Genomic DNA, 13,825 nt, shown 5'->3' with positions numbered 1-13,825 from the left:
GTTGCTTAAATATCTTTTAATAAGGCTACAGTTACATTTATACAAAGACAAACACAGACAATTGATGTTAACTATACATTATAGTACAGTATTAACTACTGGACTTTATTTTCAGTATGTACATCAGAAATATTGGAACAGCTGAGAGAAAACAACGTTTTACGGATATAACCTTTTCATATAAAGTGAAGGATTTGGTGCCAACTGTGTGGTCTTCAGTTACTCAACTGAAATCAGTCATCGTGTAGAGGTCGGAGGTCACAGTCAGGTCTGAATCAGCAGCTCTGGAGCAGACACTGTGTCAGTGTCTTGCTCAAGATGCTGACTAAAAGGAGGGTTTTAACCTCCCAGGCTGCCACTCTGCCTCCAAAAAACTCAATGTTGCATTAGCTGCCATGTCACACAGTTGTAGGGTTAACAATTTATTTTAAAAGAAAATAAATATCTGTTAAATGCAGCTGCATGTCTGAACACCTGCTATAAATGTGCTTGAGCCTCATTCAGCCTTCTATTAAAGGTGTCATGAAAATGTATTGTGCTGTTTGGAGTTTTGGATAGCCAGACATATACTTCTAAGAGCAGGGAGGCAGAAATAATATCATTGGTTGACTTAAACCTCACAGTTAAGCTTCAACTCATCCAATACCACAATATTTCTGCCTCTAAGACTTGTATACAAACTCCATTCTGCACGTATTTCATCATCAGTCTGTAACTCGCAACCCTTTTTCAGTTACTCTCTTCTGCCTCTGCTGTCTCTTCCTCTGTCAACTTGTCCTCAGCTTCCTCTTTATGTGTTACATGGTGGTTTGTTCTGTCTGAAACTGTCCCGAGCATCTTCGCACTGTGCTCCTGTGCCTTCGCTCGCAGCACAGCGATACTGTTCTCCCTCAGTTCCTCTTTAGAAAATGGAGACGTAGGGTCCTTTGTCTCGCTCTGGTTTTCCTCCTCCAGCCCTTTGTCTGCTGGTTTCTCCTGGACCGGTGTCTGCGTCGTGCTGCTGGGTTTTCCGGGAGAGGTGTGTGTGGTTTCAATAGACTTCTTGTGCATACCTGGAAGGAGGAGACATTTATTCCAGTTAGAGACACACAGATTATCATTGTTCTGGTGTTCACTAGTGTAATTTCAGGTATTAATACCTTTAAATGTTTCAATCGTCACATGTGCCGAGGTGTTTGACATTGAAATAAAGTTTAAAAGAGAATGAAGAGGAAGAGGATGATAAGTAGATATATGGATAGGACTTCTTATTCAATTAGACCCACCTAATTGATTTACACTAATCAATTGACATGAGGCCAGAGAGGAGATTTGCTCTAATCTGTCCTGATGAAGTAGGATTATTACAGTATTGACTGCTACCTTTTATTGACAACATGACACTTTTATTGGCTCCTAGCAGCCAGAACACGTCTTCAAAGCAAACAAATTGTAGAAAAACTGACCCACATCTGTCATTTTGCAACTAAAATCTGGGATGAAAGTAACGGTTTACAGACAAAAGACATAGAAAGCCATAATTTAATCTGTGTTAGACTGAAGATAATCTGGATCAATTTTGTTAGCCAACAGCCATCTTTAAGGATTTTAATGTAATAAGTCTCAATATCTATATTTAAATAGGGAACGATTGCGATTTTTACTGCTCTCTTTTACAAAATGAGTTTATATCTATATGGATTATTGGAATTTGAAGACTTACAGTATAAATCAAATTTACAGTTTCACATTTTCTCATTCAAGTGAGGGAAGGTGAGTCCAAACGTTTGAATGGTTCTGTATTTCTGACCCTTTTTTAAAACTCAGTGATGGAAGATGGTGCTGCATGACTTAATGCTTACTTTATTATTTATTTCTTACTTACATATTACTCGATCTCTAGACATTTCTGCTATGAGGAAGCTTATTAATCTTTCTTTTTAAACTGTGACATGTCCGTTACAGGCTGCCATATAATTTAAGGTTTTGGAGAGGTCATAAATAATACAATAGGCCTTTTTCACAGCACAGATTTTGAAATAGAATAGCACGGGTGTTACTAATAACATTAACAATGTCTCTGTTCTATTCAAGTGTCCCAGTAAGCCATTATTAATTTAGCTTTTTCTACTGTCACATGTCAAAATATCTTCTGTGAAAAAGGCCTTTTCCCATCTAAGGTTGACATGTAACAAACATCCTGTAATTCTGCAGCAACTCACCTAATAACCACGGGGCATAAGATTCTGTGATGCCCTCCTTTGCCGACTTGAGGATGGACTCGGGCAGCGGGATGGAGTGACGGACCATGGCTCCGTACAAGCCGTACTCTGCCATCACACTGCTGCGGCCCCAACACTTCTCCCTTTTCCTCCACTTGGCTCTGCGGTTCTGAAACCACACCTGAGGAGATGAAGGTCATATAAGGATTAGATAAAGGTCAGTGTGTGCATTCATCTGCATCCAGATCCTGTCAGCTAGTAGTGATAACATACCTTTCACATTCCCTGTGGAGCACTAAGCTACATCACAGCTGTGTCTGATGTCCTCTGATATTCAACAGACTGATACCTTTCAACCCACACAGACCAGTGCAGCTACATCTAAAATCTAGTGTGGAGTTAAGTTCTGCAGAGTCTGGCTTCAAATAGTTATTTCAGATTCTGACTGGAACAAAACATGACAAAAATATGTTTTTTGTGGAAAAAAAACACATCAGACACAAATTATTATTCAAAGAAGAGTATTTTAATATGTCTTAAAACCTTTCTGGGGAGGATCTTTAATTTATTCTAAGACCACTACAAAGGATTTCTTTCTCATTTTGTCATTGATTACATGTTTGGTACTGTGATGTGACAATCATAGTTATTTCTGAACCCTTTATTTTGTGGCGCAGGTTGAAAAATAGTCAGTAGAACGATGACATCTGCTGGAGGTTTAAAACAACAAAAGGTTGTTTATGAAGAAGCTGATATTGAGACTTCATCCCATTGATCTCTAATGGGCCCTAAATGTAAATATGTGAGCTGAACAAATATGTTTGGAGCAGAAACCCTTAAATTCAGTGCTTAATATTTGTATTTTTCTTCTTTTTTTCATGGCTTCCTCTGTAGAATATGTTGTTCTCTGTCTTTTTCTGTGTGTGTGTGTGTGTGTGTGTGTGTGTGTGTGTGTGTGTGTGTGTGTGTGTGGGTGTGGGTGTGTGTGCATGAAGTATGCCTGTGCATTATTCTCCTTCTGGCTCCTCAAGTGCCTAAATTGATTTCCACCAAGCCCAGACCTTGTAATAGCCTCAGCAGGCTCGTGAATATGGATGAGGAAAACATGAGTATCCTAAAATGGCCAAAGAGGCAGGATGAGATTGTAGGGGGAGTGTGTGTGTGTGTGTGTGTGCGTGTGTGTGTGTGTGTGTGTATGTGTGTATGTGTGTGTGTGAGTGTACGTGCGCGTGGAATTAAAAACGATCAAAGCCGAGAGCCTGGAAAGCTATTCAGGTAGATCTGATGATAACCTCCATCTCATAAAAAGATGGGCCTCAGATGAGCAATCATGCTTTTTGACAGCAACAGTGTGAGTGTGCATAAAGCGTGTGTGTCTTCACTTGTGTGTGTGAAGTGCTTCCTGCGAGAGGTGACCCCAGGGGCGTAGAGGCTGATTGAAAAATAAGTTAATTTCCAGGCCCGATCGATGGGAGACAGGCACTCAAATATCACGGGAAATTAAAATGCTCATAGCAGCCAGGCGGAGCCCTCTGCTCGCTCGCTGACCTGTGCTAATTAATTTCTATGTAGTTATCATTTCATTTTCAGGGCTGCGGCCCGACTCTCGCAGGCAGAGAGGTGATAAGTTCTCCTCAATTAACTAATTACACTGTGAGGGTGAATTGGCTGCTAATGTGAAAGCAGAAGGTATTGTGAAGATGATGATGGAGCGGATGACTGGTGACTCTACCTGATTATTTCATTTTTTTGTGTGTGTGTGAAAAATCTTCCTGTTAACACTTTGTAACCTGAATTTGTGGCCTCAACTACCACTGCAACTGGTTTTAACTTTGAGTTCATGTTAAAGAAGCTTCTATTGCTGGAAATATTTACATCAGCAGTTCTCAACCTGAGGTCTGGGGAACCTTAGGGCCCCCTGAGGGGGTTACAGAGGGTCCCCCAGAAAAATGGGGAATATTTTAATGTCACTATTATTTAATTGACTAGAAGTTAGTCCAATGAGAGAATGTATAAGAATGATTATTCTGTTCACACACTCCTCACTGTTAATCTGCCAATCTACAGTATTGACAGTTATGGAGTAACTAAATCCTTTCACATAGGGATCCCTGAGACTACATTTTATTAAATATGGGTCTGATGTGTATCATTTTGGGGGGTTTGACACCAAAAAGGTTGAGAACCACTAATCTAAATTATGTGACTGAGTACACAGTTTTTATTTTAAAAAAAAAGATTATTTTCTGTCTCACTTCGTGTCTGAAAGCAAGAGGATTGATGCATTCATGCCTTAAAATTTAAAGATAACAGACAGAACCTGATTTCTGTATAATGCTCAGACATTAACACACACCTGTATTCTGTCCTCTGGCAGCTCAGTTTTCATGGAGAGCATTTCTCGGGCGTAGACGTCTGGGTAGTGAGCTTCATTGAAAGCTTTCTCCAGCTCCTCCAGCTGATAGGAAGTGAAAATGGTTCTGCAGACACAACAACAGAAGAACAGATGGCAATGAATAATGTGAGTTTCTTAAAAATACTAATTTCATAGTTTCACATTTGTTCAATTTTGTATTTTCAAATGATTTTTACAACACATGAAATATAGGAAAATAGAAACTGATGTAAATTTTCCAACACTGGATTTTGAATTAAGTACATACAAGAGAAAATGAGAAACACAGTGAGTTTCTTATGAAGAAATGCCCATTTAGAAGTATAGAGTCAGATATTAATGACAGTAAACAATTATTATTTTCACTGTTCTTACCATAGGTATGATTTTAATGATTTTTCCCTCTAATACATATTCGTTATAATTACTGACAAAAAAAAATAGTAACAATATTCTAAAGAAATCACAATAATACTGATTTACACTGTAGGCTAATAACATATTAAATATAATAGTATTTATTACAACAGTGTCATTATTAAATTGTGATATTTTGTTTAAATCTTAACATCTTGTATAAAGGCCCAACGTGCTGAATCATAAGTCTGTTACACAAACATTATAATAAACGTGTTTTATTTGATTTGTCGTGTTTGTTTTTACCTGTGTCGTCTTTTCTTTCGTTTCTTGCTCTGACTCAGGGAGGATTTTGAGAATTTCTTATCACCGGAGAGACTCATGTCATCAGAATCTGAGGAAACACATCAACAACAGTCATAAAAATGTTAAAATATTATTAACGAGAACTCAAATATTATTAGTAGCGAAAATACATTAATTGTATATAAATATATGGAAAATAGTAGAGATTAATCACATAGGTCTTTCTATAAAAAACAGCTTTCTCGATGTAAAATATTTATTTCTGCACATTAATTCTTGCGTGCAGATTTGTCCAAAATTCAATAAGAATTAGAAATAACGAAAAAAAGCTTCTAAAATTGTCAAAATTGAGTTTGAAGTTAGAAAATTTGTAGCAAAACCTCTTCTACATTTTTCCTGTGTGGATTTTTGCCCCAAATATTTTATGCGGGGGAAAAAAATCTTATTTTACCTCTTTGCTCTGAGTGAATTTAATCTTTAATCTCTTCTACCTGTCATTACCAAACAATAACAGGGCGGGAAATCTTTGACACTTGCACTCTTTTCTGTTGATTAATTTGAGCAAGAAATAATTTCTTAACCCGCTTTGACTGAGAGCTTCACCAGAAATGTGCGTAAACATTTATGCTATAATATTGTTTATCCGAATAATCAAACATAATTCTCATCTCTGCTTCAACAACATACATCACTTCACCTACAGTTTATTAAAACACTCACCCGAGCTGGCGGAGTGCTGTGCGTCCTGTGCGTCCATGTGTGCCGCTCTGTGCAGCGGCTGCAGGTGCACATTTTGCGCGTCTGACAGCACCTCCAGAAAAGCAGGTTGGCTGTAAAACGAGTGTATTCCCTCTGGTCCCAGCAAACCCATACCGACCCCGAGAGCACCGTGTCCGAGTGCCGACCTGGCGGCCAGGACGTGCGCCCTGTGCGGCAGAGCCTCCAGCGGCCGCCTCGGTGCCGCAGGCGGCTCCTTGTTGAGGCCGAGCAGCTCCTGGATCCCAAAGCCGGTGCGTCGGTGCGCCGTCGGGGCCATCTTCCAGGCTGGAGACAGCAGCTGGGATCCCCCGTGGTTCACGATGGTTTGTGAAGCTGATTTCTGCTTATTCTCAGTGTCTGAAAACACAACTCCCTCCTTCCCTGTCATGACGGTGAGATTCCACTTTTTGTTTTCCACCCCCTTTAAAAAAAAAAAGCTTAACTCCCTGGTGCAATGAGCAGTGTGATGCTCCTCTTTATCTCTGTGTCCCCTCACTGCTCAGCGTTTTATTCAACAGGAAACATGCGGCAGCCAATCACAAGAAAGGAGACTCCACACTGAAGTTTCCATGGGCCCCATGAAGCTTTACTAATGTGTAGATAATGTCATTTATAGCAATTAAATACCACAAAATAACTGCAATATTCGACTTTTTGACAGGAAATTGCAGAAAAACATAAACAGGTTGTCTCTAAGCTTGACAAACAATAAAAAGTATAATCTCTTCCAGCTGGTGATGGTAGAGAAGCAAAAGACTATTAATATAAATAGATAAAGGCCTATTTCCAAAAAGAACCCTCGATGTTAACTTTTATACGATTTTATATTTATGTTTAACATAAAGAGTTATAAACATTTAGACTATCTGGTTTTGGCTCTAACACGATTGTTTCCGAAGTCACGTCTTATAAAACGAGTCAGAAAATATCAACCAGCGAAAGAAGAGAAGAGCTTTATACTTTCACTGTAACTCTTCATGTTTCTGTCGTTGATCATCTGATCTCGCATCCAATCAGCCGGATAAACCCCTCAAGTCGAAGAAAACCAGCTTCATTTGCAACACGTTTGTCAAATGAAACGAGGTCAGTGTTGAAATTTAGTTGTAAGCGAACAACTATTCAGACCAAAAATGCTGAAAAACGAAAATAATGAACTAAAACGGCGCCTACCTTGCTAAATAAACACTCTTATAGCTTGTAAGGCTCTTATGGTCCGATGTATTATTTGTATCACAATGATTTGGCAGCTTAATGCTGGTTTGTTGCTCATAAAAAATATTTACATACATACATTTATTAAAGTTTGATACCATTTACCAAAATACATCCATATGACAGTAAAACCAGGCAGCTAAATAATAATTTCAGACATTTCAGCGCTGCTCGTCACTGTGACATCATCTTCATAATTTAGCTTTCTATATTTCAAAGGTTTTCCTTAAATAAGCCAATAATAATCCACAAAGATGATCTTTTAACACTACAACACACAGGACACATCTTCTTGTCATTAGATTACAAGCAAAACAAAAGGGTCACAGAAACTCATAAACTCTCAACTCGCCAATTTATCTATCAGTTAATTCATCAATTCAGTTTCTCGTTAGAAGAACTGAAAACTGATTGATCTGTTAGCAGACTGCAGCTCCCAACAGTCCCATATAACCCGCACTGTCATTTGCATATTCTAATTAGGTTTGCGCACTAAACGTTTTGTGTTTGGTGGCAGCGCGCGCATCTGTTGATAGGTTATTAAGCTTTTTTTTTTTTAATTCTTTGACGGGTCACGTGATAAAGAATACAATGTCCCAGTTCAGGGTATTTAGGACACACCAGGGTGGCAATTAAATATGAGACAAACAGTGTAACAACAGATTTATTTACCTCCTGACGTTGAAGCGTCTTTTTTTTTTTGTTTGTTTTATTGTTTGAGGTTTGATATCAAATACAAAAAAAAAAAAAAAAAGCTGCGACACAGACTGAGAGGTTACACAATGTCTGAGCGCACAAATCTTCATTTTCAAAAGTGAGAGCGAAGAAACACATTTTTAGGATGTCAGGGGAAATCATCCGCAGCTTCTCCTCACACTCATTTATCACAGTGTGAATCTGAGTATAAACCTCACTGAATTGTGAAATGAAGTGAAGATACTCCAAACATTTTTTTTTCTCCTCTCTCTCTCCCCTCTCTATGTTTCCACAAACCTCATCTTCTCTAATCAGCTATCATTCAATTATTGCAGGAGATAATTTGCGGCACACTTTTGGACATCTGGAGCAATAATTACGCAGAGATTGGAGATGAGTGGACGCGCTGGATGGATGCAGCGTTATCGGTGGGACATGTGGCGATGAATAAATAAATAAAAGGTGGTTCCTGCGGGACTGTTTGGCACTCGTGCGTCATGCTGTCAAGTGACGGTCAGACCCACAACAGATTTAGTGCCCGGTTTGTAATCTGAGATCTGATCAGGAGATGTGGCATTAACCCGGTCACGTTGATGATCAGGCTTTTTGTCGTTTTGTCTACGCGTCAGGTCGCTTTGTGTGACACACTGCGCATCATCTCCATGCAGGATAAGAGACAACAGGCCTACAGTAAAATGTAAGAGGATAAACAAATATAACGTCAAAACTTTGGACTGTAGAGGAGATAATCTTTCACTATTTAACTATTTATTTTAAGTTGGAGACACTGCTTAAATAATTTAGCATATTTTTGCATAATAAGTTCCATCTTGTCTGTGAGGGAAAAATTAAAATTTAAAAGAAAAATATGATAACTGACTTGTTCCAAATAAATAAACACATAAACTAACAAATAGATGGATAAATAAATAATTAAAAAAAAAACAAATTAAATGGCGCTGTTGTAAACAGTGCGAGAGGGGAGTTAAAGCGACTTAAATTGCCTTCAGCATCTCATGAGAAGCTCTTGGAGAGACATTTCATTAGAGGTGAATGAAGAGATCAATGCCATACCAATAGCTATGCTAATGAGGTTTCTACATTACACGCACACACACACACACACACACACACACACACACACGCATGTGCAGACATGCAGATGACGTCTCGCCAATCACATCCTTTCACTCAGATCAGGATGCAGCTCGTCTCATCTCAGCAGCAACCAAAGAGGCAGCAGCTGCTTCTTAAAAGCTTCACCTGTGTCTCTTTGCATTATAAAACCTTCTGTGTTGAAACTTTAACACAAACCTGAACTCATCCATGAAAAGAAAGAGGAATAAAAATGATCCGCAGAATCAGGAAAAATTTGAATAGTTTGGTCGAGGATTACATGATATGAAGATTTTACAGGGATTTTTATTGTTTTAGCTTTTAAATCTCCTTTTAAGACTACATTTACCATCTGTTTATGCAGATACAATAACCTTCAGTGTGCACAATAAATTTATAGGTTGATGTATTTTTAAATTCAATGCTCCATGAAAGTTACATTCAGTAATTTGATAATTCACCAGGAATAGTTTTTTTTTCTAACATCATCCTTTTTTAACAGTTTGAAATATGCTTCAGTTTAAAACTGAGAGTTGTAATTTGAGTTTAAATAAATGATGCTAATTAATGAGCAGGTACCATGTGGGATGTGTGGAAGCCTGTGAGCAGGTGTGTGTAGCTTTATTCAATCACTGCATTGATTTGTCGAGTGTTTTGCAAGGCACGGAAGTCACAAAGTAACCTTTTGGAAGTTCTGCTGGGTCAGTTTTAGAGACATTGATTAAACCTGTAGGGCAGGATCGATGTACTCCAGTTACTAAAAAGCCAATAAAATGTTAAATGAAGCTTAAAACAGTAAATATTGTGAACTATAAGATGTTAAAAGTGCCAAAACCTGCGTGAATATGTCTACAGACTGAGCTTGTGACTAGAACATGTCACTGACATCAGTAGATATGTGGGGAAAGTATACATCTTCATTTGACTATAATCAATTTTAGCCATGATGGAAAAATTTACAGCTATGACTTACTTCCGACTGAACCAATGAAGTGAAATTCGGTTGACCTGCAGACTCAAGTGCTGCAAACAAGCACAGTAAATAAAGAAAATCGACATAAACTGAGGTTGTGCTGGACCTATAAACCTACAGGTCCCCTGACTTTATAGAAATAAATAATCTAATACTCCAATTTATCTGTACACCAAATGTATAAATGATGTGTTGTTGAACATATTGCTAATTAAAATAACCGATAATTCACAGTACAGAGTTTAAATATAAACGATTCAGTCTGGGTCAGTGTTGCTCTGGCAGAGTCTCTGAACCACGCTCAGCTCTTTCCGTCTGATCTATCTTGGTCTTTGTTTGAGGGTCCAGAAATGGCTCTTCTAATCTAGCTAATTGCCATTTCCCAGAGCTCGGCATTTAAGAAGAAGAGCTGGGTCACCAAACAGCCGTTGATCAAAACATCCTATTAAGGCGAAGAAACAAAAGGCTCTCACAATTCCAACAATGTGCCACTGGTGATTCAACAGTTTGCTCTGTGGCCACAAAGCATTAATTAGGGCAATAACTTCATGCTGTTGCCGTTCTATAGTCTCCATTTCTGTATGAGTGCATCTATTTATGCTCTGAAGTTTGCTGGAGACTCTGACTTGCTGAGTGTGCCACATTCCCCTGTTGCATGTGCAGATGTGTTATTGGCGTAATGAGGACTTTCGTGGGAGAGAGGCCCCCCGAAACCAAAAACTTTCTTGACAAAATAATATTCCTCATTGTGGTTGCTCGTAATAAGAATTGACATAATTACTCGGGCCCATTTCTTGTCTAATTAGCACACTTCCACAGCGGACAGGGACTAGCAGTTAGGCAGGAGAAGGGAATCGGACAGGCATGGCAGTAACAACACAAAAAGGGGCCCCTGGTTTCAGCGTAATTAGGTGAGACAATGCCCCTGACTGTTTAGAGCTATGGCGGTGGCTCAGAGCCGGGGCCGGGCAGGCGAGCGGACGCCCCGTGAGGTACATCTCCCTGAAACCCTAATAAGCCCCTAATTGTCTTTTTTTGATTCACATGGGCAGCACCAGCAGACACGAAGACAGCCCACTCTCGATGTCCTGCAGTGAGCTTCATCCTCGTCCTGCAAAAAGGGAGAAATTCAACTTGACTCACTCTGGACCTTTACTGTTTGGCCCCCAAAACTCCAGACAACTTGTGTTAACATCCTGTGACAGCGTCCCAAAGCTGGGGGCCTGCCAATATGTTAGAAACAGAGACACAGGAGCAACCAGACATCTATTATGTCACTAGTATTTTGTGGTTTCACAGCTGACAAGAAAACAATCTCCTGATGTCTATATGTAATCAGTTTGGGTAAATAAAGCTTTACACATTATTCCAAATGAACTGAGAGCAAATGCTACAAAGATAATAATGTACTTGTGATCTACGTTACTTTTGTTTGACTGTGCTCTTCCTGGAGGCTTTTTGTAGGCTTCTTTATGTTTGTTAGCTTTGTTAGTTATCTAGTTTGTTAAGAAACTCTTTGTTGATTTAAAAAAAAAATCACCAAAAAGTTACTTAACATTAATAAAGAAAGAAGATAAGAAAATATAGTCAAGTTGAACTGATGAAAAAAACTCTTTAAAGCAGAACTAATAGTATTTTTAATTTTTACTTTCTTTCTTAACCCTTAGAGACCCATCATAGACCCATTTTTGTCTTTTTTAGGGGGACACAGGGGCTCTTTAGGGGGAGACAGCAGGTCAACAGTGTATAGAAGAGGTTTACATCATCTGAAAGCTGGGAACCTGAAGATTAATTAGAGATGCAGCTCAGCACTGTGTGTCAACTTTTTCTAGTTGTAAATCTGTAATAAACATTGTGTTTTGGTTAGGTGCCCATTCAAATTTTGAAAGTTTAACGTGTATAAGGGCTTAGAACATTATGATGGAAGTATATGATGCCCATTCTCATGCTCAATTATGTCTCATAAGTTGTTGCAGTCATTTTTGGGTTGATACCATTTGTTACAACAGATTTGGTGCAAAATTTAACCATTTGACCACTTGAGAATTGATAAAAATGGTCAAAATCCCTCCAAAATACTACATTAAGACACCAAGACCTTGAGAAAAACCATAGAAAAATGCATGCTGTGATTTAGTATCAAAAACTTTTGACATTTGGAGATTTCTGTAAGAATTGCATTTTTCTCCGATTGGATGGCGAGCACTTCTGTTCTGGAAATTGCTCAGAAACCCCCTTATTCTCAATATACCTAGGAAAGCCATACATCCTCTGAATGCCCTCGTTCTCTAGTTCGTGGTTGTAAAGTTTCATAAGGTTGTGATTATCCTCGAGGTCACAATAGGTCATTTTATACAGAGAAGTCAAGTTTCAAAAAATGGTGTCACTACAATGAAATGGCAACTATGGGGACTAACATCATCACACATGAATACAATTGGGCAGCATAAAGTGTGCATATCTGTAAAGGGCAGACTCATAGGCACCCATAGAACTCATTTTCATTCAGATATCTTCAGGTGAGAGGTCAAGGGACCCCTTTGAAGATAGCCATGCCAGTTTTTCCCTCACCAAAATTTAGCCTAATTTTGGAGCGTTATTTGGCCTCCTTCTCAACAGCCTCTAAAAGATAGTAATGTGGGTTGAGGCTGCAGGCAGTCCTGCGGGCTCTGAGGGATAAAAGAGTGACTAAGTCTCTCTAACAATAATCTACAATTATTGATAGTGTGAGAAATACAAACAGGAACCACCTCCTTTTTTGTGCTAATTTAAATATTTGATAAGTTCTTAAGTTTGTTGACACTGTATTAAGCTATTATTATTATTATTAAGCATGTACTATTGGCAAGCCACCACTGATGGGCCGTAAAACAAAAACAATGAGCTGAAAGATGCTAAAATGCTCTGCAGACGCTGAGGGACACTGCAGAGTTGGGTAAAAAAAAATGGTGAAAATAATGGTGAAACACTGAAAACATTTTTTAAAGTAAGAGTTCATCAGCTTCATCGTCTTTGCTGCAAATAAAAAGGTGAAACAACCTCTCAAACATGACACTGACTGACATCATCTCTGTTTGAATGTGCAAAAAGTTGAAAAACACAGCTTTAAGTTCCTGCTGACAGTGGAAGATAAATCAGACTTTAACTTATTTCCTTTTCTTGTTCAGATCTGAACTTGTCAGATTCACTTTCTTTTTCCTCACAGCTAAAGAAAACCTTGAACCACAAGCAGATGGGCTCTACAGGCTGCATTTCAACACTGTAGGATGAGCCTGTTTAATCACTCACACACACACACACACACACACACACACACACACACACACACCAGTCCAGTCCATCTCCAGGCATGATGCATATGTTTGAGGCCACTTCTAATGGCAGGTGGTACTCAAAAGACGTAACATTTCATATGTCGCTCTCTCCAACATCCCCTGCAGTCAAGGCCTTACGGCTGAGAAGAACGTCAATTCGATGTGCCGTCACTCCTTTAATTAGCTGTCAATTAGTGCAAATGAATCAACTCTTCGCCTAATTAGGCAATGCCACCAGGCAGCTCCCATATACAGGCCATTGTGTGAGCAGCATGAGAAAACCGCAGCTAGCAAACTCGTTTTGGATCAGGAGTGCAACTTAACGATCACACTGACACACTGTGTTCAGGAAGCTGTGTGTGTGTGTGTGTGTGTGTTTCTGTGTGTGTGTGTGTGTGTCTGCTACAATCATGTATTGATTGTGTAAAATCAGTTTACATTTTACTGCATGTAACAATATTTTCCTAAATGGTTTTTTTTTCTCCATCGTAGCTCT

General features: G+C 38.9%; 1 protein-coding gene across 1 annotated transcript; it reads right to left on the bottom strand.

Annotated features, from left to right (window-relative positions):
- LOC137169403 (visual system homeobox 2-like) lies at positions 1-6,561 on the bottom strand. The gene is made up of 5 exons (XM_067572546.1): positions 5,980-6,561; positions 5,260-5,347; positions 4,558-4,681; positions 2,202-2,382; positions 1-1,052 (listed from the first exon to the last, which is right to left on the bottom strand). Exons 1-5 carry the CDS (start codon positions 6,404-6,406, stop codon positions 730-732), a joined length of 1,143 nt encoding a protein of 380 aa, XP_067428647.1. The 5' UTR covers positions 6,407-6,561; the 3' UTR covers positions 1-729.
- Positions 6,562-13,825: the final 7,264 nt, after the last annotated feature.

The sequence above is a fragment of the Thunnus thynnus genome, chromosome 18, assembly GCF_963924715.1.
Source record: "Thunnus thynnus chromosome 18, fThuThy2.1, whole genome shotgun sequence".
NCBI lineage: Eukaryota > Metazoa > Chordata > Actinopteri > Scombriformes > Scombridae > Thunnus > Thunnus thynnus.
The sequence above is the reverse complement of the archived record's forward strand: the minus strand, read 5'-3'. Positions and strand labels throughout refer to the sequence as shown.

What these genes read in the sequence shown, in the direction of transcription:
- LOC137169403 (XM_067572546.1), bottom strand. Translation starts at nt 6,406, where the DNA reads ATGACAGGGAAGGAGGGAGTTGTGTTTTCAGACACTGAGAATAAGCAG. An exon ending in ACAGCACTCCGCCAGCTCGG is followed by an intron (nt 5,348 to 5,979) that starts GTGAGTGTTTTA and finishes GTGTTTCCTCAG; the next exon opens with ATTCTGATGACATGAGTCTC. An exon ending in CGAAAGAAAAGACGACACAG is followed by an intron (nt 4,682 to 5,259) that starts GTAAAAACAAAC and finishes TTGTGTCTGCAG; the next exon opens with AACCATTTTCACTTCCTATC.